Raw genomic sequence first — 23,269 nt, forward strand, 5'->3', positions numbered from 1 at the left:
TGTGTGTGTGTGTGTAAGCTGGATAACGGGGACTCCACTGACACTACAGTATTTTGTTAAAGGCACCTCTGTGTGTGTGTGTGTGTGTGTGTGTGTGTGTGTGTGTGTGTGTGTGTGTGTGTGTGTGTGTGTGTGTGTGTGTGTGCGCGCGCGCGTAAGCTGGATAACTGAAACTCCACTGACACTACAGTATTTTGTTAAAGGCACCTCTGTGTGTGTGTGTGTGTGTGTGTGTGTGTGTGTGTGTGTGTGTGTGTGTGTGTGTGTGTGTGTGCGCGTAAGCTGGATAACTGAAACTCCACTGACACTACAGTATTTTGTTAAAGGCACCTCTGTGTGTGTGTGTGTGTGTGTGTGTGTGTGTGTGTGTGTGTGTGTACCTGGGTACTGATTGCCCTAGTGGGGGTCAGGGTGTCTCACCAGGATGTAATTCCAGTACCAGGGTTGACAGAATGACAGCTCCACTTTACTGTGTCAGAATCTGACTACCTCCTCTACACTACTCAGCATCCATCGTCTCTGTGTGTGTGTGTGTGTGTGTGTGTGTGTGTGTGAGCGACACACACACAGTATGCTAACGAGGTGAGGAAAAAATGTATGTGTGTGTGTCAGAGAGAGAGAGAAGGAAAGAGAGCAGACACAGGTAGAGGTGAATATAATAGCCAACTTAACCATGTTAACCTATTTCATGTTTGTATATCTGGGCCTGTCATGTCCTGAGTGAGGAGGGGGGCGGCGGGGGGGGTAGATGAGCAACCATGCAACCATGTCTCACCCTGACTGACCTTTGTCTATCAATCAATCAAAGTTTATTTATACAGCACAAGTCATACATGGAATACAAACACCAAGACTGTGCTGAACATAAAAACAACCGTAAATAAAAATACAACACAATAAAACAAGAAACAGGAGATAAGGAATAGATCAAATACAACACAATAATATCGCACTGCTGGAGATGCACACCACACTTTGTTAAAAGAAATAAAGCTTGTACTTTTCTACTTATAATACATTCTACTGATGTAGTCTACCATTTGGTTTTAGTTATTGCTCTCACTTGTTTGTACCTTTTGCTAAATCAAGCATTTAGAATGTAGAGTGCATATTGCGAAATTTGTATGGGGGTTGTAAGATACTGGTGACTCATCTCCTTGATTAGATTTTTGAAATGTTTTTAGCCATTTCTGCTTCATTGGGATAGACAGTAGAGATTGACAGGAAGGATGGGTGAGAGAGAGGAGGATAGAGACAGTAGAGATTGACAGGAAGAATGGGTGAGAGAGAGAGAGGAGGATAGAGACAGTAGAGATTGACAGGAAGGATGGGTGAGAGAGAGAGAGAGAGGAGGATAGAGACAGTGGAGATTGACAGGAAAGATGGGTGAGAGAGAGGAGGATAGAGACAGTAGAGATTGACAGGAAGGATGGGTGAGAGAGAGAGGAGGATAGAGACAGTAGAGATTGACAGGAAGAATGGGTGAGAGAGAGAGAGGAGGATAGAGACAGTAGAGATTGACAGGAAGGATGGGTGAGAGAGAGAGAGGAGGATAGAGACAGTAGAGATTGACAGGAAGGATGGGTGAGAGAGAGGAGGATAGAGACAGTAGAGATTGACAGGAAGGATGGGTGAGAGAGAGAGAGGAGGATAGACAGTAGAGATTGACAGGAAGGATGGGTGAGAGAGAGAGGAGGATAGAGACAGTAGAGATTGTGTTACGGGTAGTCAATGTATTTGGACCCAGGTGCAGAGCAGAACAGAATAGGTCGATGCAGGGATATGATTCAAAATAAAGGTACTCTTTATTTGAGCAACATTAATAATAAACCGCACAGTAAGCGATGAAACAAAAGAGGAGAAAGCAAGTCTCAGATGAATGCGTAAATAATAATAGTATTCAAAAACAACAAAATAAAAGGAGTTGGCTTTTGTCTCCCAAAACGCCGTCAATAGAATATGGCAATGCAAACTACTTACAATAGTCATAAGGTACTTATCTCCTAGGCAGACGAGGAGCGATAAGGCTACGAGGACACGCACACACACACACACAACGCAACGTAAAGTGAACAACCGACACAGAGGGAAAACACAGGGGGATATAAATAGACCAAGACAATCACTCACAGCTGTTAACAATCACAGACATTAGGACAGACAGAGAAACAATACACATCAAAGGGGGCGCCAAAGGGTCGCTCAACAGTAGAGCGATCCCCAACCTGACAGTATCCCCCCCCGACGAACGGCACCTGCCATTCACCTGGGTGCCTCAGGATAAAACCGTCGATAGTCCTCGATCAGAGAAGGGTCCAGTATATCCCTCTGAGGCACCCAGGACCGTTCCTCCGGCCCATACCCCTCCCAGTCCACCAAAAACTGAAACCCCCTACCCCTCCGACGGCAATTCATGATCCTCCTCACCGTGTATACCGTTTGTCCATCACCGATACGCGGCGGGGGGACAGGGGGGGGTGGCGGGGCCATGAAGGGTTTCAGGAGGGACACATGAAAGGTGGGATGAACCCGCATGGATGGTGGAAGTAGCAGTTTATATGCCACCGGGTTCACCCGCCGCACCACCTTGAAGGGTCCCACAAAACGAGGCGCCAGTTTCCTCGACTCAACCCGGAGAGGAAGGTCCCGGGTCGAGAGCCACACCTTCTGCCCCGGGCGAAAGATCGGGGCCGGGCGACGCCTGCGGTTGGCCTGAAGCTGGGACCGGACCGAAGCCCGCTGAAGCGCCGCCCTAACCCGCCTCCAGGTCCGACGACAGCGACCGACGTGGGCCTGGACGGAGGGCACCTCCGCCTCCTCCTCCTGCTCAGGGAATAGGGGGGGTTGATAACCATACTGACATTGAAAGGGGGACAGTCCAGTGGAAGAGCAGAGGAGGATGTTGTGGGCGTACTCCGCCCACGCCAGCCGTCCGCTCCACGTCGCCGGATTGCCGGAGACGTAGCACCTCAGCACGCCCTCCAGGTCCTGGTTGACGCGCTCCGTCTGCCCATTGGATTATGGATGGAAACCGGAAGACAGGCTGACGGAGGCGCCGAGGCTGGTAGCGAACGCCTTCCAGAACCTGGAAGCGAACTGGGGGCCCCGATCAGACACCATGTCCTGCGGGAGACCGTGCACTCGAAAGACGTGCTGCACCACCAGGTCACAGTAAGCGATGAAACAAAAGAGGAGAAAGCAAGTCTCTGATGAATGCGTAAATAATAATAGAAATCAAAAACAACAAAACAAAAGGGGAGTTGGCTTTTGTCTCCCAAAACGCCGTCAATAGAATATGGCAATGCAAACTACTTACAATAGTCATAAGGTACTTATCTCCTAGGCAGACGAGGAGCGATAAGGCGATAAGGCTACGAGGACACGCACACACACAACGCAACATAAAGTGAACAACCGACACAGAGGGAAAACACAGGGGGATATAAATAGACCAAGACAATCACTCACAGCTGTTAACAATCACAGACATTAGGACAGACAGAGAAACAATACACATCAAAGGGTCGCTCAACAGTAGAGCGATCCCCAACCTGACAGATTGACAGGAAGGATGGGTGAGAGAGAGAGAGGAGGATAGAGACAGAAGAGATTGACAGGAAAGATGGGTGAGAGAGAGAGGAGGATAGAGACAGTAGAGATTGACAGGAAGGATGGGTGAGAGAGAGGAGGATAGAGACAGTAGAGATTGACAGGAGGGATGGGTGAGAGAGAGAGAGGAGGATAGAGACAGTAGAGATTGACAGGAAGGATGGGTGAGAGAGAGAGAGAGGAGGATAGAGACAGTAGAGACTGACAGGAAGGATGGGTGAGAGAGAGAGGAGGATAGAGACAGTAGAGATTGACAGGAAGGATGGGTGAGAGAGAGAGAGAGGAGGATAGAGACAGTAGAGACTGACAGGAAGGATGGGTGAGAAAGAGAGGAGGATAGAGACAGTAGAGATTGACAGGAAGGATGGGTGAGAGAGAGGAGGATAGAGACAGTAGAGATTGACAGGAAAGATAGGTGAGAGAGAGGAGGATAGAGACAATAGAGACTGACAGGAAGAATGGGTGAGAGAGAGAGAGGAGGATAGAGACAGTAGAGATTGACAGGAAGGATGGGTGAGAGTGAGGAGGATAGAGACAGTAGAGATTGACAGGAAGGATGGGTGAGAGAGAGAGAGGAGGATAGAGACAGTAGAGACTGACAGGAAGGATGGGTGAGAGAGAGAGAGAGGAGGATAGAGACAGTAGAGATTGACAGGAAGGATGGGTGAGAGAGAGGAGGATAGAGACAGTAGAGACTGACAGGAAGGATGGGTGAGAGAGAGGAGGGATGACATGCAGGATAGGATCATTTACATTTTGGGCATTTAGCAGACGCCTTTATCAAAAGCGACTTACAACAAATACACATTTGTCTAATGAATGAAAGTAAATGAATCATCTATCCATCAGTCATCGCAAGAAAAAGAAAAGCTATGCTAGAACCAGGTGTCATGGGCAGTCACAATGCTAGAAGAAGGAAGAATTATTATTATTATTATTATATATATATATTTTAAACTTAATAACAGTAGAGACACTGTACAGGGGGTTAGAGGGGATGAGGGGGTCTTTAGGTTAAGATGTAGACAGGAGAGATGGGTCTTGAAGAGTGGGGATGCCGAGAATTGACTGAACTAGTGTCAGCGAATCCTCAGCACGACTGGCCAGGGACATACATGACATACTTTGACCCTGCAGTCATTGTTTGTTTCGAATCCAAACTGTCAGGAGTGTATAGAGCTAAAGCCCGGTACACACATAAAGATAATCTGGCCCATTATCCTGTCGTGTGAGGTGTGTTAAGAGTCCATTTCTCCTGACAATCTGCTCGGAAAATGGTCGGGGCCGACAATCGTAAATATTAAACGTGTTCAATATTTACTACCAAAATTCCTCATGTGTGTGGGCGAAATTGACAACACCCGAGTCCGATTGTGACGTGGAATGGAATGTAAGCCAATCAAGAAGCGAGCTGACTGACACGTCTTCTTCTTTTCGTTCTTCGGCACTTTATTTCTCCTGTCACACAAGGCTGCCTCTACAGGTCAGTCAGGGTACTCCTACCCTGATCACGCCAGATTTCTGGCTTAGGGGACGAGACTCCAGACTGTCGGAGGACAGATCTTTATGCATGTGGTCGTATATCGGAGCACACCACACACAATACGATCAGAACTGTTCAATCCGTGATTTTTTTATCTTCATGTGTGGGGTCTCTCTCAGATAAAAAATCTGTTAAGATTTTGAAAATCCTTATGGGCCGGTTTCACAGACAAGCCTAATCCTAGACTAAAAAACATCTTCAATGGAGATTTTACATTGAAAGTGTGATTTAGTCCAGGACTAGGCTTAAGCCTTGTCTCTGAAACCGGCCCTATATGTATCCTTATATACCAGGCTTAACACTACAACAGCCGTACCTATTTTACCTACTAGTAGAGCCGCCTTGGGGGTCAAATAGACCCCCTTTTTAGAATGTAAATCTGCTATTTACTGTAATGGCTAAAAATGCTCTAACGTGTCTTCCTTCCTTCTGCTAGTACTGAGAGAGATAAGGTACACACCAGCTCATTGTCTGTAAATCACGCCACCCTCGAAGGAGGGCCGGCTGACCTTGTGCATCTGGTCGAGTAGGATGGTCGTGAGAGCCGGAATTCAGGGCTTCTTGCCAAGACAGCTCTCATGACACTTCTGTTGTGTACTGTTGTAGAAGAAGTCAATACTTTGCAAACTATTTTGATTAAACCTTATTAACGAGTAAATACTGTGTACCATCTTGTTGGTTTTCCTGTCTCACCTGAGGACCGTATGGTTAAATTTCCATTACATTACACACAGAGATCACTAGAGAGCGCTTCTTTTTTAGCCTGCCCTCCTACACAGAAAAAAACTGCAAAACAGCTTTACACTATCTTACCTTAAGTGATTTTGAAAATGTAAGGATACTGGGTGGTAGAACGCACATATCTAGGAAAAGTCATGAAAGGAGGGTGCTGAAATTTGATCGAGTGCAACGATATACATTTTTCTTTACTCACAGGGGTCACCGTCTTTCACTTCAGAATCTGCCGCAGGTCAAAGTTCTGTTGCCCCCCCCCCCCCACACACACACATTCAACGCATTCAACGTCTCTTTAGCAGGGTGTCTACCAACAGGTCCACAGGTCCAGACGGTCTATCAGCTTCTCTTCTCAAAAACTGTGCAGAAGAACTAACAACAGCATGGTGTCCGCTATTTGAAAAGTCCCTGAATACCGAGGTTCCAGCTCTGTGGAGGAAGTCAATTATAATCCCTGTGCCGAAAAAACCTCGTGCCATGGAGAATAATGACTTCCGCCCCATAGCTCTAACTTCCATTGTGATGAAATGTTTTGAACGATATGTACTGTCTCTGCTTAGAAAACACATTGACCCACTGCTAGATGTTTTTCAATTTGCCTATAAACAGAACCGTAGCACGGAGGATGCTATTCTCTATATCACACATTCTGTATCCAAGCACCTCGAGAACAAAAAGGCCTATGCCCGAATTATGTTTGTTGACTTTAGTTCCGCCTTTAATACGGTACAACCCCACGTGCTCTTAGGAAAGCTCAAAGACATGGGTGTCAATAGTACTTTAATCAAATGGATCCATTCCTTCATGTTAGAAAGAGAACAGCAAGTGAAAGTCAATGGAACACTGTCAGTGACTAAACACTGCAGTACAGGTGTCCCCCAAGGTTGCGTTCTGTCTCCATATCTTTTCTCAGTATACACCAACGACTGTAAAAGTAACCACCCAAGCAACCATATTATAAAATATGCTGACGACACTGCAATTCTAAGTCTCCTTGAAAAAGATACAGACCCCTCGGTGCTCCATGATGAGATTAATATATTCACTAAATGGTGCGACAGCAACCATCTCATCTTAAACCCCACCAAAACTCAGGAGGTTGTGTTAGACCCAAGGCAGGTAACTGACCATGAGCCTGTGGTCGTTAAAGACCAAACAATCATCCAGGTGCCCTCTTATAAGTACTTAGGTATTCAGTTAGACAACCATCTCTGCTGGAATACTCACTTAGACAGCTTATGTAACAAACTACAGCAGAGGCTTTATCACCTGAGGCGACTCAGACTTTATGGGGTGAGAAAGCAGATCATGAGAATTTTCTATCAGTCCATTGTTGAAAGTGTAATCAGATATGGAATAATTGTGTGGTTTGGCAACTTAACTGTACAACAAAAAAACAGACTAGTCAGCATTCACAAAACAGCTATGAAAATTGTAGGTGAAAGAGACTATGTGATCCTAAATAAACTATATGAAAAAGCTGTCCTGGACAAGGCTAACAAGATAATCGCAGACCCCCAACATCCGCTCTCCACAGAATACGAAGTTCTCCCCCTAGGTAGAAGGCTTTGCATGCCAAGATGTAACTATAAGCTCTTAAAACTATCATTTGTCCCATTCTCCATTAAACTAATCAATTCTCTCAAGCAGAAACGATGATTAGGACATGATCACCAGCACCTGCACTTTATCTTAGACACCACTTGAAGGGCCATGTGCAATATTCGAAAACACCACTTGAAGGGTTATGTGCAATATATATTTATACCAAATGATGCCATGTCCAGGTGGAAACTGCTGCCAATGTCACTCAATGTTTGTTGCTGTCCTGTTGTTTACTTTGTCTACTGTATGTTGTATGTATCGTCACTGTTGCACTTGAAGCATGAAAGTACCATGCCCAAGACAAATTTCCCCTCGGGGACAATAAAGTACAATCAATCAATCAATCAACACACACACAGCCCCAATAAACCTGAGACTTAGTGTTAGTAGGAGTGTTCGAGTGGCCTCTACGGCCCCCCTCCCAGTCACTACGTTGTGTCTCTCTTCCCAGGTCACATGACCGCTCACTCACCAGCGCCCATGGATGTCCCCCCCCCCTCCTCCTCCTTCCCCTCTTCCTCCTCCTCCTCCTCCTCCTCCACCTGGCCCTATCTCCTCCCCCCCATGTCCAACTCCACCACCACCACCAGCACCAGCACCAGCCCTCCATCCCTCCCTCCTCCTCTTCCTCATCCCCCTCTCCTTCTCTCCCCTCCCCCCCTCCCCCCTCCCCCTCCTCCTCTGGCCATGTCCTGCCTCACCATGACCCTGGGCGCCCTCTCCAACGTCCTGGCGCTGGTGGTCCTGGCCCGCCCCCCATACGGCAACAACAACAACATCAACGCCGCCGCCACGTCGTCGTCGGCGTCGTCGTCGTCACGGCAACGGCCGCGACGTCCGCCGCGGCGTCCCAAGCCGCCTCCTCCTCACCACCACCACCACCACACCACCTACCGGCTCCTGGCCACCGCCCTGCTGCTCACTGACCTCGCCGGTCACCTGGTCCCCGGCGCCCTGGCCCTGAGACTCCACCTGGGGAGGAGGAGGGGGGAGGAGGAGGAGGGGGGAGGCAGGAGGGGTGAGGAGGGAGGAGGAGGAGAGGGAGGAGGAGGGCGGGGGATGTGCCAGCTGTTCGGGGCGTCCATGGTCTTCTTCGGCCTCAGCCCGCTGCTCCTGGGCGGGGCCATGGCGGTGGAGCGCCTGGTGGGCATCGCCAAGCCCCTCCTCCTCCTGCCCCGCCGCCCCCGCGGCCGCGTCGCCGTGGCGACCGTCACGGGCGCCTCCCTCCTGTTCGCCGCGCTGCCCCTGGTGGCCGGAGGCGGCTACGCGCCCCGCTTCCCGGGGACCTGGTGCTTCCTGGCGGTCGGCGGCGGCGGCGGGGGCGGGGGCGGGGGCGGCGGGGCACCGTCCTCCCCGGCCCTGTCCCCGGCCGACCTGGGCCTGGCCTGGGCCTTCTCGGGCCTGGGGCTCGCGGCGCTGGCCGTGTCGGCCGTCTGCAACACCCTCAGCGGGCTGGCCCTGCTGCGAGCCAGGCTGACCTCCGCCTCCTCCACCAGGGCCGCTGGAAAGGGCCGGAAAGGAGGAGGAGGAGGAGGAGGAGGAGCGGGGGCTCGTCATCATCAGCGTCTGACCTCGTGCTCTTCATCCTCCTCCTCCTCCTCTTCCTCCTCCTCCTTGCGCTCGCTGGACGTGGAGATGCTGTCACAGCTGGCCGGCGTCACCGTGGTGTCCTGTGTGTGCTGGAGCCCCCTGCTGGTGAGAGAGAGGGAGGGAGGGAGGGAGAGAGAGGGGGAGGGGGAGAGAGAGGGAGAGGGTTAAAAAGCGAGAGAGAGAGAGAGGGAGAGAGAGAGAGACAGAGAGAGGGAGAGGGAGAGAGAGGGAGGGTGAGAGAGAGAGAGAGAGGGAGGGTGAGAGAGAGAGTAAGAGAGAGAGAAGGAGAGAGAGAGAGAGAGAGGGAGGGTGAGAGAGAGAGAGAGAGGGAGAGAGGGTGAGAGAGAGAAGGAGAGAGAGGTTGAAAGCGAGCGGATGAAAAAAAGAGAGAGAGACGGAGAGAGAGAGAGAAAGAGAGAATAGAGAGAGAAAGAGAAAGAGTGAGAGAGAGGGTGAGAGATAGAGCAGATGAAAAAAAGAGAGAGAGACAGAGAGAGAGAGAATTGCGAGAGAGAAGAGAGAGAGAGACACAGAAAGGACATTTTTACATGTGAAAAGAATAGTATTCCCCCTACTATTTCATAATACAGTATTAAACTCTCTCTCTCTTTCTTTCTTTTAACCCTCTCTTTCTCTCTTTTTAACCCTCTCTCTCCCTCTCCCTCTCTCTCTCCTTCTCTCTCTCAACCTCTCTCTCTCTCCTTCTCTCTCTCTCTCTCTCTCTCTCTCTCTCTCTCTCCTTCTCTCTCTCTCCTTCTCTCTCTCTCTCTCTCTCTGTGTAGATCTTTATCCTGATGTCAGTGAGCCAGTCCAGGGGTTCGGACCAGGACCAGGACCAGGACCGGCTCCAGACCCTGGACCCAGACCCGTCTGCCAGCGGTACCGACGCCCAGGTTCTCCTGGGGCTCCGCCTGGCCTCCTGGAACCAGGTCCTGGACCCCTGGGTCTACATCCTGCTCAGGCGGTCCGTCCTACAGAGGCTCTGCAGGATGGTCCAGAGAGACAGAACCGTCCCGGCACACACCCGGACCAGCACGACCTCACACACACACACCAGAGGACACTCACACACACAGACAGGCAGTCACTCACACACACACGCACCAGCACGACCTCACACACCCGCACCAGAGGACACTCACACACACAGACCAGAGGTCACTCACACAGACTAGCAGTCACTCACACACACATGCGCCAACACTCACACACACGCCAACACTCACTCACACAGACCAGCAGTCACTCACACACACACACACACACACACACACACACACATCAACACTCACACACGCGTGTCAACACTCACACACACAGACCAGCAGTCACTCACACACACACACACACACACACACACACACACACATCAACACTCACACACGCGTGTCAACACTCACACACACAGACTAGCAGTACCTCACACACTCACTCACACACACACACACACACACACACACACAGACCATAGGTCACTCACACACACAGACAGGCAGTCACTCACACTCACACACACACAGGCAGAAGACACACATCACCAGACACGCATGATGATCATCAGAACAATCTGAATAATACATTTTGTTTATAACATGTTTATAACTGACAGACAGAACACAGACACGATACTGACACACTGACATAACAAGGACAGACAGACAGACAGACAGACAGACACACAGACAGACAGACAGACAGACAGGCAGGCAGACAGACAGACACACAGACAGGCAGACAGACACACAGACAGACAGACAGGCAGGCAGACACACAGACAGACAGACAGACACACAGACAGGCAGGCAGGCAGGCAGGCAGGCAGACAGGCAGGCAGGCAGACAGACAGACACACAGACAGGCAGGCAGGCAGGCAGGCAGGCAGGCAGGCAGACAGACAGACACACAGACAGACAGGCTGAACTTTGTCAAAGCATGAAGAATCCCCCCACCAAGTCACGACCAGCCAAAGGAAAGGACAATCGTTTTCCCATTAATGAAACAATAAAATCGCAACCTTCTGTCACTTATGAATAAAATGTCAAACTTTGGTTCACACAATTCTCCTCTCTTCGTACTTCATATGCTAGGGTGTGATTTGTAATAACAAAAGGAACAATGCTGATAGTTTTTTTTTTAAATCATTATTATTTTTTTGGTTAAAAACGGCCCAGAACGTGTTACCAACCAACAGTCCCTCATCCCACAGAATATGAGTCAGAAGTCACGTAGATCGACATTTTGCGTAATAGTTGCCCTAATATCGCGCTTTCTACGAACTTATCCACCCTGTCTGTCAGACTGTCTCTGACCTCAACCTCACCCACTTAACCCGTGTCAGTCATTGCCTAACTGTGCCACACCGTGAACTCGGTGGGTGATGCAAAACCACTCTGCTGACTCAGGCTGTTTGAAGGGCAGGGGGGGCGAAAAGAAAAAAAGGGCACATAGGCCTACTGCACAACATGGGACCCCATCAGTGCACATGGTCAAGTTTAGACCATTGGAAGGGCAGCCAATAGGGCACGTCCTCTCATTTTGCCACTCAAAAGGGCACTTTAGTGCGACGTTTTTCAACGGTGGGGGCACATGGTCAAGTTTAGACCATTGGAGGGGCACCAATAGAGCACGTCCTCTCATTTTCGCCACTCAAAAGGGCACTTAAGAGAGACGTTTTTCAACCGGGGAGGGACCAGGAGGGGCGGTCGCTCCCCCTGAGTCCACCAGTGGCTGACACCACCATGCGCGATAAACAACCTCACCACGTCTCTGACCTCAACCTCACCCACTTAACCCGTGTCAGTCATTGTTGCCTAACTGTGCCACACCGTGAACTCGGTGGTGGGTGATGCAAAACCACCCTGCTGACACCACCATGCGCGATAAACAACCTCACCACGCCCCCCGGCCCCAGGGAGCCAATGGGCTTCAGGCTTTCACGTTGACGGACATTTCTCCGAGCAAATGTTGGGTGGGCTCTGTGGTGTTGGGAGGGCGGGGTTTAGGGACGGGGGTAGGTGGGTGGGTGGGGAGGGGAGGGGAGGGGGGTCGTTCGCCTGAATTTATGCCACCGTGAACCGTATCGCGACCACCTGCCCTGCGCACACACACACACACACACACACATGTACTTCTGACGCCTCCTCACCACGCTGTCAGTTAGATCTATTATATGGGATAGTTGTCAATGTGTTGATTTTATTTTTTTAGTTGCATGAAAGTGGACGTGACTTTTTGGACGACCTCGTTGGAAAGTTTGGAGCGGTCACTTTGTTGGGGAGGAGGGGGGAGAGAGTTGACAGGTGGAGCCGGGAGAGAGAGAGCTGCGGCGCGGCCACACAGACACACGCACCCCGCTGGTTACTCTGTCGCTTCTACGGTTGAAGATCATTTGCATTTGACAGCCGACAGGTAAGAGGGTGTTTCATAAACTACGCTACGCTTCAATTGACAAAGTTTGGTTTTTGGTGTCTGTGTATAATCAGTATAATGTTGTATAATGTATAATGTTACGGGTAGACATACAGTTAAGTCAGGGTTAATCAAGGGTTAAGGGTTAAGGGTTAGTCAGTTAAGTCAGGGTTGTTTTTTCTGTCAACAAATAACAAATCGCTACTGAACCCCAATTCGCTCTTTTCTCAACTTCTCTCTTTCCTCTCCTCCACTCTTCTATACGTCTCTTCTCTTCCTCTCTCCATCCTCCACCTCCGGACCCGGACCCTCTAAATCAAAAATCAGATTAAAAGACCCGAACTACCCACTGTACATACTTTGTGTTTTGTCCCCCGCCCCCACCTGTGGTGTATGTCCCCACCTGTCCTACCCGCTGTACATACCTAATGTTTTGTTGTATTGTTCTTCCCATGATGGATGTATGTTTATCTTGTAGATAGTACTAGTTATTTGTCTGTATTATCTTGTAGATAGTACTAGTTTTTTTGTCTGTCTTACATGTAACGATGAATTGAGTATCAAGGACCCCAATTGAAATAAGCCAGTGGCTTTCTTGGGTTTTTATCCTGTTAGTTGACCTTGTATGTAATATGTACTTTCATGTACCTACTTCTGCAAATCTTCTAATAAAGTTTTCAATCAATCAATCAAAGACCCCTCCACACCACGTCCATTACCTCCCATCTCCCCCTTTCCCTCTCTCATATCTTATCCCTGCCCTCCTCCTCGATTCTTTGGTTTGTAGTGATACAGTATGTAACGTTTATGATAAGATAACTCTTTCATTTTGTCTCTGTTTCCTCCCTTTCTTTCCCATCTCCTCCCTCCCCTAAACCCTGCTCTCCCCCACTCTCCCACCCCACCCCTCTCATCTCTTCCCTCCCCTAAAACCCTGCTACCCCCTACCCCCTACCCTCCCCCCCCCACCTCACCCCTCTCATCTCCTCCCCCCCGCTAACCCTGCCCACCCCCCTCACCTCCTCCCTCCTCTAAACCCTGCTACCCCCTACCCCCCCCACCTCACCCCTCTCATCTCCTCCCCCCCGCTAACCCTGCCCACCCCCCTCACCTCCTCCCTCCTCTAAACCCTGCTACCCCCTACCCCCCCCACCTCACCCCTCTCATCTCTTCCCCCCCGCTAACCCTGCCCACCCCCCTCACCTCCTCCCTCCTCTAAACCCTGCTACCCCCTACCCCCCCCACCTCACCCCTCTCATCTCCTCCCCCCCGCTAACCCTGCCCACCCCCCTCACCTCCTCCCTCCTCTAAACCCTGCTACCCCCTACCCCCCCCACCCCTCTCATCTCCTCCCCCCCGCTAACCCTGCCCTCCCCCACCCCCCTCATGTCCTCCCTCCCCTAAACCCTGCTACCCCCTACCCTACTCCCTCACCCCTCTCATCTCCTCCCCCCTCCCCTAACCCTGCCCCCCCCCACCCCTCACCCCTCTCATTTCCTCCCTCCCCTAAACCCTGCTCATTGCTCTTCCTCTCATCTCCTCCCTCCCCCCTCCTACCCCCCCCCCCCCCAACCCCAGGGTTACGTGTGCCATGTTTAGCGTGTCGTCGTGTCTGAGCTCCATGGGGCTGCTGCGGCTGGGCTCGGTGGCCTGGCCCTGGGGCCTCACCGCTGGGCTGGGCCTCTACCTCACCACGGGGGGCTGGAGGTTCCTCTACGTGGCCCTGCGCACCGCCAGGAGGGACATCTAGTGAGTGCTGCGCTGTATGTCCCCCTCTCTCTGTCTCTCTCTCTCTGTCTATCTATCTCTCTGTCTCTCTCTCTCTCTCTCTCTCTCTCTGTCTATCTATCTGTCTGTCTACCTCTCTCTGTCTCTCTCTCTCTGTCTATCTCTCTCTCTGTCTCTCTCTCTCTCTGTCTATCTATCTGTCTATCTACCTCTCTCTGTCTCTCTCTCTCTGTCTATCTCTCTCTCTGTCTCTCTCTCTCTGTCTATCTCTCTCTCTCTGTCTATCTCTCTCTCTGTCTATCTATCTCTCTGTCTATCTCTCTCTCTGTCTATCTCTCTCTCTGTCTACCTCTCTCTCTGTCTATCTATCTGTCTGTCTACCTCTCTCTCTGTCTATCTCTCTCTCTGTCTACCTCTCTCTCTGTCTATCTCTCTCTGTCTCTCTATCTATCTATCTCTCTCTGTCTATCTATCTGTCTGTCTATCTCTCTCTCTCTCTCTGTCTATCTCTCTCTCTCTCTCTCCGTCTACCTCACTGTCTGTTTGTTTGGCTTGCTGTCTATCCCTTCACCTCTCTATGTCTCTCTCTCTCACTCTCACTCTCACTCTCTGTCTGTCTATCTTCCTGTCTGCCTGTCTTTCTCTATTCCTTCCCCCCCCTCTCTCCCCCCCTCTCTCTCTGTTTGTTTGTCTTTCTGTCTATTCCTCCCCCCCCCTCTCTCTCTCTCTCTTTCTCTTTCTCTCTGTCTGTCTTTCTATCTATTCCTTTCTCTCTCTCGATGATTTCTCTCACTTTAAGCATTAGTTAGTAGAGTATCTGTTTCTCCTTTTCTTTCTCCCTCCCTCCCTCCCTCCCTCCCTCCCTCCCTCCCTCCCTCTCTCTCTTTTTCTCCCTCTTGTCTCTCCCTCTCTTTACGGCAAGGAACAATGTTAGCAGACTTGCCTGTATCAATAAATGCCTGTATATGGCAGTGGCTGAACCTACTCTCCTTTTCTCCCTCTCTTTCTCTATCTCCCCCCTTATCTCTCTACCCCCCTCCCCCCTCCCACCTCCCCCAGCGGCCTGTACGTTCTACTGCGTGTGAAGTACTTAATCCGCCAGCACATGCGCAACGGCAGCACCATCCCTTCCCTGTTCGCCCAGACGGTGGCGCTGTACCCAGACAAGCCTGCGCTGGTGTGTGACTCCACAGGAGAGGTGAGGCCTGCTTCCCTGCAAACCTCAACGACGAGGCTCTCGAAACGAGGGCGATCTAGTACGCGTAGCACATGTGGGGGGAGCAGGGTTGGGGGGGGAGGAGATGAGAGGGGTGAGATGGGGGAGTAGGGGGTAGCAGGGTTTAGAGGAGGGAGGATATGAGAGGGGTGAGGTGGGGGATTAGGGGGGAGTAGGGGGTAGCAGGGTTTAGAGGAGGGAGGATATGAGAGGGGTGAGGTGGGGGATTAGGGGGGAGTAGGGGGTAGCAGGGTTTAGAGGAGGGAGGATATGAGAGGGGTGGGGTGGGGGAGTAGGGGGTAGCAGGGTTTTAGAGGAGGGAGGAGGTGAGGGGGGTGGGCAGGGTTAGCGGGGGGGAGGAGATGAGAGGGGTGGGGTGGGAGAGTGGGGGAGAGCAGGGTTTAGGGGAGGGAGGAGATGGGAAAGAAAGGGAGGAAACAGAGACAAAATGAAAGAGTTCTCTTATCATAAACGTTACATACTGTATCACTACAAACCAAAGAATCGAGGAGGAGGGCAGGGATAAGATATGAGAGAGGGAAAGGGGGAGATGGGAGGTAATGGACGTGTGGAGGGGGTCCGGAGGTGGAGGATGGAGAGAGGAAAAGAAGAGACATTCAGAAGAGTGGAGGAGAGGAAAGAGAGAAGTTGAGAAAAGAGCGAATTGGGGTTCGCAAGGTTCCTGGTTCCATTCCGACCCTGGACATATCTTGCCTGTCACCCGTCCTCTCTCTCTCTCTCTCTCTCTCTCTCTCTCTCTCTCTCTCTCTCTCTCTCTCTCTCTCTCTCTCTCTCTCACCCGTCCTTCCTGTCAATCTCTACCCCAACGAAGCAGAAAAATGCCCTCAAAACATATACATATATATATATATAATCCCCTCAAAAGAAGTTTTTGGGTTGATTATTCCTCCCCTTTAATAATACCAATTGGTATTGTATGTTATATCGTTGGAAAGCCTGATTGGTCACCTTTACAACGAGGTACAACTTGTAAGGATCATACATTCATGGAATGAGTAACACAGCTAAACGTGTGGGTAGCGGCCCAACATTTTTGGCCAAAATCCCCTGCAATATTCTTCTGTTGGTATTCACTCTCGTTTTGAGCTTCAAGTGCTGGCAGGTGTATGTCAGTCACAGGTGTGTGACTGGCATCTGAATGGCACCTAATTGACAGGAATGATATTCTGGGGCCAGTGGCGATCCCATATCTCCAGAATCTGGGACCTAACTCCATCCTCCAGGATAACAACGCTCGCCCCCACAGAGCCAGGATCATCACAGAGCACCTCCAGTATTTGGGAGTGGAGAGGGTGGAATGGCCTGCCGTGAGTCCATACCTCAACCCAATTGAACACTTGTGGGATCAGCTTGGGCGTGCTGTACGTGCCAGAGTGACCAACGCAACCATGTTGGCTGACTTGCGGCAAATCCTAGTTGAGGAATGGGATGCTGTCCCACAGCAGTGTGTGACCAGGCTGGTGACCAGCATGAGGAGGAGGTGCCAAGCTGTTGTGACTGCGTATGGATCTTCCACACACTACTGAGGTCCCTGACAGTGTAAAGTTAATAAAGTGTAAAAATGGCCAATATGTGTTGTTTTTTCCTTATTACTGTGGGAGATTGCAATCATCCAATCCACCGAGCAACTCAAAACGAGAGTGAATACCAACAGAAGAATATAGGGAAAAGCTCTGCAAAATCTCAACCAAATGGTACCTCCATTCGCCTATATTTAAAAATTCAATTCTCCAGTTGGGAGGCCGTCCAATCTCATTTCCCCAGTGGAGTGACAAGGGAGTTCACACATTCTCAAATTTATTTGGGGCTGAGAGTCTCCGCTCATTCCAAGACATTCAGAGAAACTTTAATTTACCGGGTACGTCCTTTTTTTTCTACCTTCAATTACGTACAGCTATGCGCACATACGGGGTACCCTGGAATAGCTCATTAGACATACATCCATTTCACATAGCATTCACCAGACCCAGGGGTCAGGTCTCAGCTCTTTACTCCATCCTGGTTAAGGCTTCTTTAAAACCATTACACATTGACAGAGTGTGGAAAGATACTTTATCACACAATAACTTAAATTGGCAATTAATTTGGCAAAACATATCCCTTTCCTCCAGAAATCCCAACCACCAGGTTATCCATTTCAATTTTACTCATAGGACATACTTCACTCCATATCTGCTACATAAAATAAAGACCATACCTTCACCTAACTGTACTCTTTGCACCCGAAATACAGTTGGCACCTTTTTTCATATGGTATGGGAATGCCCGGGAGTGGCTGATTTCTGGAGGACAGTTTGTGATGCATTGTCCCTGATCCTGTCCAAACACATTCCACACTCACCATTAGTCCTATTGTTAAATGACAGTTCAAACCTGGATCTAAACATCAAACAAAGACGCATCTGGCTGGCCGGCCTTACAGCAGCCAAAAGGCTTATAGCTTGCAGGTGGAAGTCACCCCATTTCTTGACTACGCAGAGATGGATATTAGACTTCATTGACATAGCCAGCATGGAACACTGGATAGCCAACAGGCATCATGCAATTTCGGACAATGTTTCATGCTGGGACCAAACTATAACCATCCTCAAGACACTATTATAGGCTAATCGATTTGCTCCTTCCATAGGGTCCTGTAGGGGGGGGGCGGGGGGCTGTGATTGGGTGGGGGGTGGTGGGCGGGGGGCTGTGATAGGGGGGGGTGGGTGGCGGGGGGGTTGTGATTGGGCGGGTGGGTGGGAGGTATCTGGCGGGAGGGACATTTGTGGGAGGAGGGGTAGGTGGGGAATTATTGGGGTAAAGGGAGATTGGGAAGGGAAGGGGAGGGGGGGGGGTTGAAAGGTTTATGCGCATTTTGTATTTGTACTGGTAAACCGTATTTGTGTTATTCTATTTTCTCCTTTGTTTATTTGTATGTTACCACTCCCCTTGTTTTACTCCCTGAAATAATAATAAAAAATTGATCACAAAAAAAAAGAAGAATATAGGGGATTTTGGCAAATATTTTTGGGCCGCTACCCACACGTTTAGCTGTGTTGCTCATTCCACGAATGCATGATCCTTACAAGTTGTACCTCGTTGTAAAGGTGACTAATCAGGCTTTCCAACGATATAAAATACAATACCAATTGGTATTATTAAAGGGGAGGAATAATCAACCAAAAAAGCGTTTCCGAACTTTTTTGAGGGGTTTATATATATACAGTATAAAGATTAATGGAAGGATAGATCAATCATAATCGTGGTCCTCCTCGGTGGCTCAGATGGTAGCGCATGGGGCTAACAACGCTTAGGTTGTGGGTTCGATTCCCGCTGGTCCCATATAGGCTGAAACAGGACACTGCAATGTCACTCGCTTTGGATACAAGCGCCAGCTGCATGGCGTATATGATATATATTAGGGGTGCCCAATACGTCGATCGCGCTCGACCGGTCGATCGCAAAGGTAGTATGGGTAGATCGCATGGCATTGAAAAAAAATAAAATAAAAAAAATAATCACCTATCATCCATCCTCACTATGGCTTTTGCCACTTGATTGACGTACAGGTAAGCCAGTCTGAGATCTGATCTTTTCACCTACACCTAACACGCGGTTCACCACGCATGCGCAGTCAACAGCACCAACTACAAAATACAAAATACCGGCGAGACTAATTACCTAGTTAGCCTTCCAATTTCTACAATTTACTATATAATACTAAATAAAGGCTATACAAATGAGTGGGGAAGCTGGACCAAGTAAGAAACCAATAACGTATAACTTCCATCCAGAATGGGAGGAGGACTTTTTTACACGATGTGATATTGGAAGTGCGTCAGTCTGATCAGCAAATCTACGATGGCTGTTTCGAAGAAGGGAAATGTGGCAAAAGAGCGAAAACGTACGGTCAGTCACGTTCTTGTTAAACACAAGAAGTCATTCAAAGACGGCGAAATTGTGAAAAAAGTTTCTCGAGTCTGCAGATTGCCTTTTCGATGACAGATCCACAGTGGCTGATGACACCTTGCAACCAGCTCCTACAGCCCTGACTACTAGAAACTAGCTGCCTCCTCCCAGTGCCAGGTCTCCCACTAAGGTAGAGAAATGCATTTATTTCCTCCTTTCAAACTAGGGAACTACCTGTTTTGTATCTGGTTTACTTTTCTGTTTGTTGGATCAGTAGTTGGCTATGGTACTGCAGACTGGCTGTCAGTGTGTGAGTGAGAGAAAGTGAGTGTGTGTGTGTGTGTGTGTGTGTGTGTGTGTGTGTGTGTGTGTGTGTGTAAGAGAGTGAGAGAGAGAGAGTGAGAGAGAGGGGGAGAGAGAGGGAGGGTTTGTGCTATGGCTCCCTATGCAGACTGGCAAATGTGTGTGTGTGTGTGTGTGTGTGTGTGTGTGAATGTGTGTGAGCGAGAATAGCAAAGAGGGAGGGTTTGTGATGGTCTTCTCCTGTGGCTGTGTGACAGAGAGAGGGAAAGTGTATTGTGAGTTTACTATGCAGGCTGGGAACTGTGTGTGTGTGTGTGTGTGTGTGTGTGTGTGTGTGTGTGTGTGTGTTTGTAGTACGTGCATGTACGTTTGCGATGTTGAAACTAGACTGGTAGATCTTGGCAGACTGGCTACTTGAAAAGTAGATCTCGGTTCCAAAAAGTGTGAGCACCCCTGATATATATAGATCTATCTATCTATATATATATATAGGTCACGTCAGGTAGCATATGCTCAGTTCGTCTGCAACAACAGGGGTCGGTTGCACCACTTCTTACTAAGTACAAACTAACCCTAGTTATAGCGTAAGTATTTACTAAATCAAGATTTAGTCACTACGAAACTTGAATGGGTTGCACCAAGCACACTAGTTATGACGTAGAGCTTAGTAACTACTAAATATTTATACATAGCCCTAGGGTGGTGTAAGTAACTATAACTAACTCGTAGCTTACCGTCGTTACCTCAGCGGAGATAAAGTAGCCTGCCGAAGCAGGGGAAACCAGCCTATCTTAGCAACGTAATGTTGCTAGCGAAGTTTCCCACAGAAGTGGGGAAAAAAACGTCAGATCAGATATATAAACGGGTTATTTTGATAAACCGGACACATTTTGGGAATATATATGGCTACTTTCTCGCCTGAAAACATATTAAAACTTCATAAAATGACTAGGGTTGGGTACCGAAAGTCGGTACCGGTAGGTACCGGTTACTTTACATTCGGTATGTACCCGTACCGAATCGCAAAGGAGATTTCGGTTCCTCATTTCGGTACTTTTCAAAAAAAAAAAAAAAAAAACTGGTGTCAACCACACGTGACTTGAGTCGTGACGTGAGTGACATCGCCTGTTTCGAATTTCCAATCAGTGCGTGTCGTGGTAGTGAGGTGAGCAGTTGTGTTGAGAAGAAGAAGAGTGAGTTTATAGTAAGTGTAGTAATATAGTTAGTGATTGTATTATTGTATTATTGTATTGATATTATTATTATCATCATAATAATCATAATCATATTATCTAATTTCGCTAGCTAGCCTAGCTACGAGGTCACCGAGAATGCCGAAGACCGCAATGAAGCGTTCTAAAGTGTGGCTGCATTTCACCCGACTCGATGAAAACAACGCGAAGTGCTCAAAATGTTTTAAATCATTTGCGTGTAAAGCAGGCAACACATCGAACTTGATGAAACACCTGACAACGCACGATACATTTAAGGGTAGAAGGGTGCTCCGTGTTTGACAGCTTGCGCAAGTTCACCCGCCCTTCGGCGGCAAGCACCTCAGCAGCAGCAAGCACCTCCGGAGAGGGGGAGGCGGAGATCGCCATTCCCATTGAGGATGATGATGACAGCATTTCCTCAGGTTAGTAATAATGTTTCCGTTTATTTATTTAAAGAGGGAGACAGTGGACATTCGCCCTCCAAATATTTAGCTACAGTCAGTAACATTATTTAACCTATGTTTATATTGTTGGCTCAACAATGTAACTGTGGTTGTAGGTGTAACTGTGGTTGTAGGAGTAACTGTGGTTGTAACTGTGGTTGTAGGAGTAACTGTGGTTGTAGGTGTAACTGTGGTTGTAGGTGTAACTGTGGTTGTAACTGTGGTTGTAGGTGTAACTGTGGTTGTAGGTGTAACTGTGGTTGTAACTGTGGTTGTAGGTGTAACTGTGGTTGTAGGAGTAACTGTGGTTGTAACTGTGGTTGTAGGAGTAACTGTGGTTGTAGGAGTAACTGTGGTTGTAGGTGTAACTGTGGTTGTAGGAGTAACTGTGGTTGTAGGTGTAACTGTGGTTGTAGGAGTAACTGTGGTTGTAGGAGTTACTGTGGTTGTAGGAGTAACTGTGGTTGTAGGTGTAACTGTGGTTGTAGGAGTAACTGTGGTTGTAGGTGTAACTGTGGTTGTAGGTGTAACTGTGGTTGTAGGTGTAACTGTGGTTGTAGGTGTAACTGTGGTTGTAGTTGTTGTAAATGTGGTTGTAGGTGTAACTGTGGTTGTAGGTGTAACTGTGGTTATTGTGCCTCAGCAATAAAAAAGTGAAAAGCTGTTTAATGTTGTCGACTGTGTTATTATATATATATATATATATGTCATTTTTAAAAATCAAAAGTACCGAATTAAGTACCGTTTTGGTACCGGTACCGTTTTTAAAGTATCGGTTAGTAACCGGTACCGGATAAAACCCAAACGATACCCAACCCTAAAAATGACATATTAACACTTGTAGAGCCAAATTAAAGCTTTTAGCCAATGGCGGCCAAAATTGAGGATTTAAAAACGGAGGGTTTTGGTTTGCTCGCTGATTGGCTAATGTCTTCTTAGTAACAACTTAAGTATTTACTAGCTAAGATTGGCAGAAGGTTGGCGTGGTGCAACCGAAATTAGTAAACAACTAGTTTGAAACTAGCTAGTAACAACTAGGGGTTTAGTAATGACTTACGCCAAATTGGTGCAACCCAGGCCAGAAGCGTGTTGTGATCTGAACTCACCAACTGCCAAAGCATTCCGGAACACTCACCACCTCGAGTGTTCCAAGTGTTTTATGAGGTATTCTACCTAGCAACACTACTCTGATTGGCTACAACATGAACTGCATCATCTTGTATGCATTTCTGGTGAATTATGTCACCCGCACTATTTTGGCACTACATTTACATTTTTAGCATTTAGCAGACGCCTTTATCGAAAGCAAATTGTTGCTACAACGTTTGCAGGAAATGTGCTATACAAATAAAAGTTATTATTATTATTATTAAATAGATTTGTCTAATTAAGTGAATCATCTGTCCATCAGTCATCATAAGAAAATGTTATCTATTCTAGGACCAGGGGCCATTGAGGTCTGTACAGGGGGGTAGAGGGGATGATGAGGTCTGTACAGGGGGTGAAGAGGTCTGTACAGGGGGGTAGAGGGGATGGAGAGGTCTGTACAGGGGGGTAGAGGGGATGAGGAGGTCTGTACAGGGGGGTAGAGAGGATGAGGAGGTCTGTACAGGGGGGGTAGAGGGGATGAGGAGGTCTGTACAGGGGGGTAGAGGGGATGAAGAGGTCTGTACAGGGGGGTAGAGGGGATGAGGAGGTCTGTACAGGGGGGTAGAGGGGATGAAGAGGTCTGTACAGGGGGGTAGAGGGGATAAGGAGGTCTGTACAGGGGGGGTAGAGGGGATGAGGAGGTCTGTACAGGGGGGTAGAGAGGATGAGGAGGTCTGTACAGGGGGGGTAGAGGGGATGAGGAGGTCTGTACAGGGGGGTAGAGGGGATGAAGAGGTCTGTACAGGGGGGTAGAGGGGATGAAGAGGTCTGTACAGGGGGGTAGAGGGGATAAGGAGGTCTGTACAGGGGGGTAGAG

The 23,269-nt window shown here is 48.8% G+C and overlaps 2 protein-coding genes across 2 annotated transcripts in view; both read left to right on the forward strand.

Annotated features, from left to right (window-relative positions):
* Window positions 1-8,179: 8,179 nt before the first annotated feature.
* LOC308151827 (prostaglandin E2 receptor EP1 subtype-like) lies at window positions 8,180-11,447 on the forward strand (the record flags this gene model as incomplete). The annotated part of the gene is made up of 3 exons (XM_080524717.1): window positions 8,180-9,187; window positions 9,865-10,074; window positions 11,421-11,447. The coding sequence occupies 3 exons, from the start codon at window positions 8,180-8,182 to the stop codon at window positions 11,445-11,447; spliced, it is 1,245 nt and encodes a 414-aa protein (XP_080380843.1).
* Window positions 11,448-14,111: 2,664 nt separating this feature from the next.
* The window catches only part of LOC308151828 (long-chain fatty acid transport protein 1-like), a gene marked incomplete at both ends in the record, with an annotated part of 28,968 nt that continues 19,810 nt past the window's right edge, over window positions 14,112-23,269 (forward strand). The window contains 2 exons of the mRNA XM_080524718.1: window positions 14,112-14,239; window positions 15,278-15,416. Of these exons, the coding sequence (XP_080380844.1) occupies window positions 14,112-14,239; window positions 15,278-15,416 (267 nt within the window). The remainder of the gene's footprint in view (window positions 14,240-15,277; window positions 15,417-23,269) is intronic.

The sequence above is a fragment of the Nansenia antarctica genome (assembly GCF_963989245.1).
Source record: "Nansenia antarctica genome assembly, chromosome: 2".
NCBI lineage: Eukaryota > Metazoa > Chordata > Actinopteri > Argentiniformes > Microstomatidae > Nansenia > Nansenia antarctica.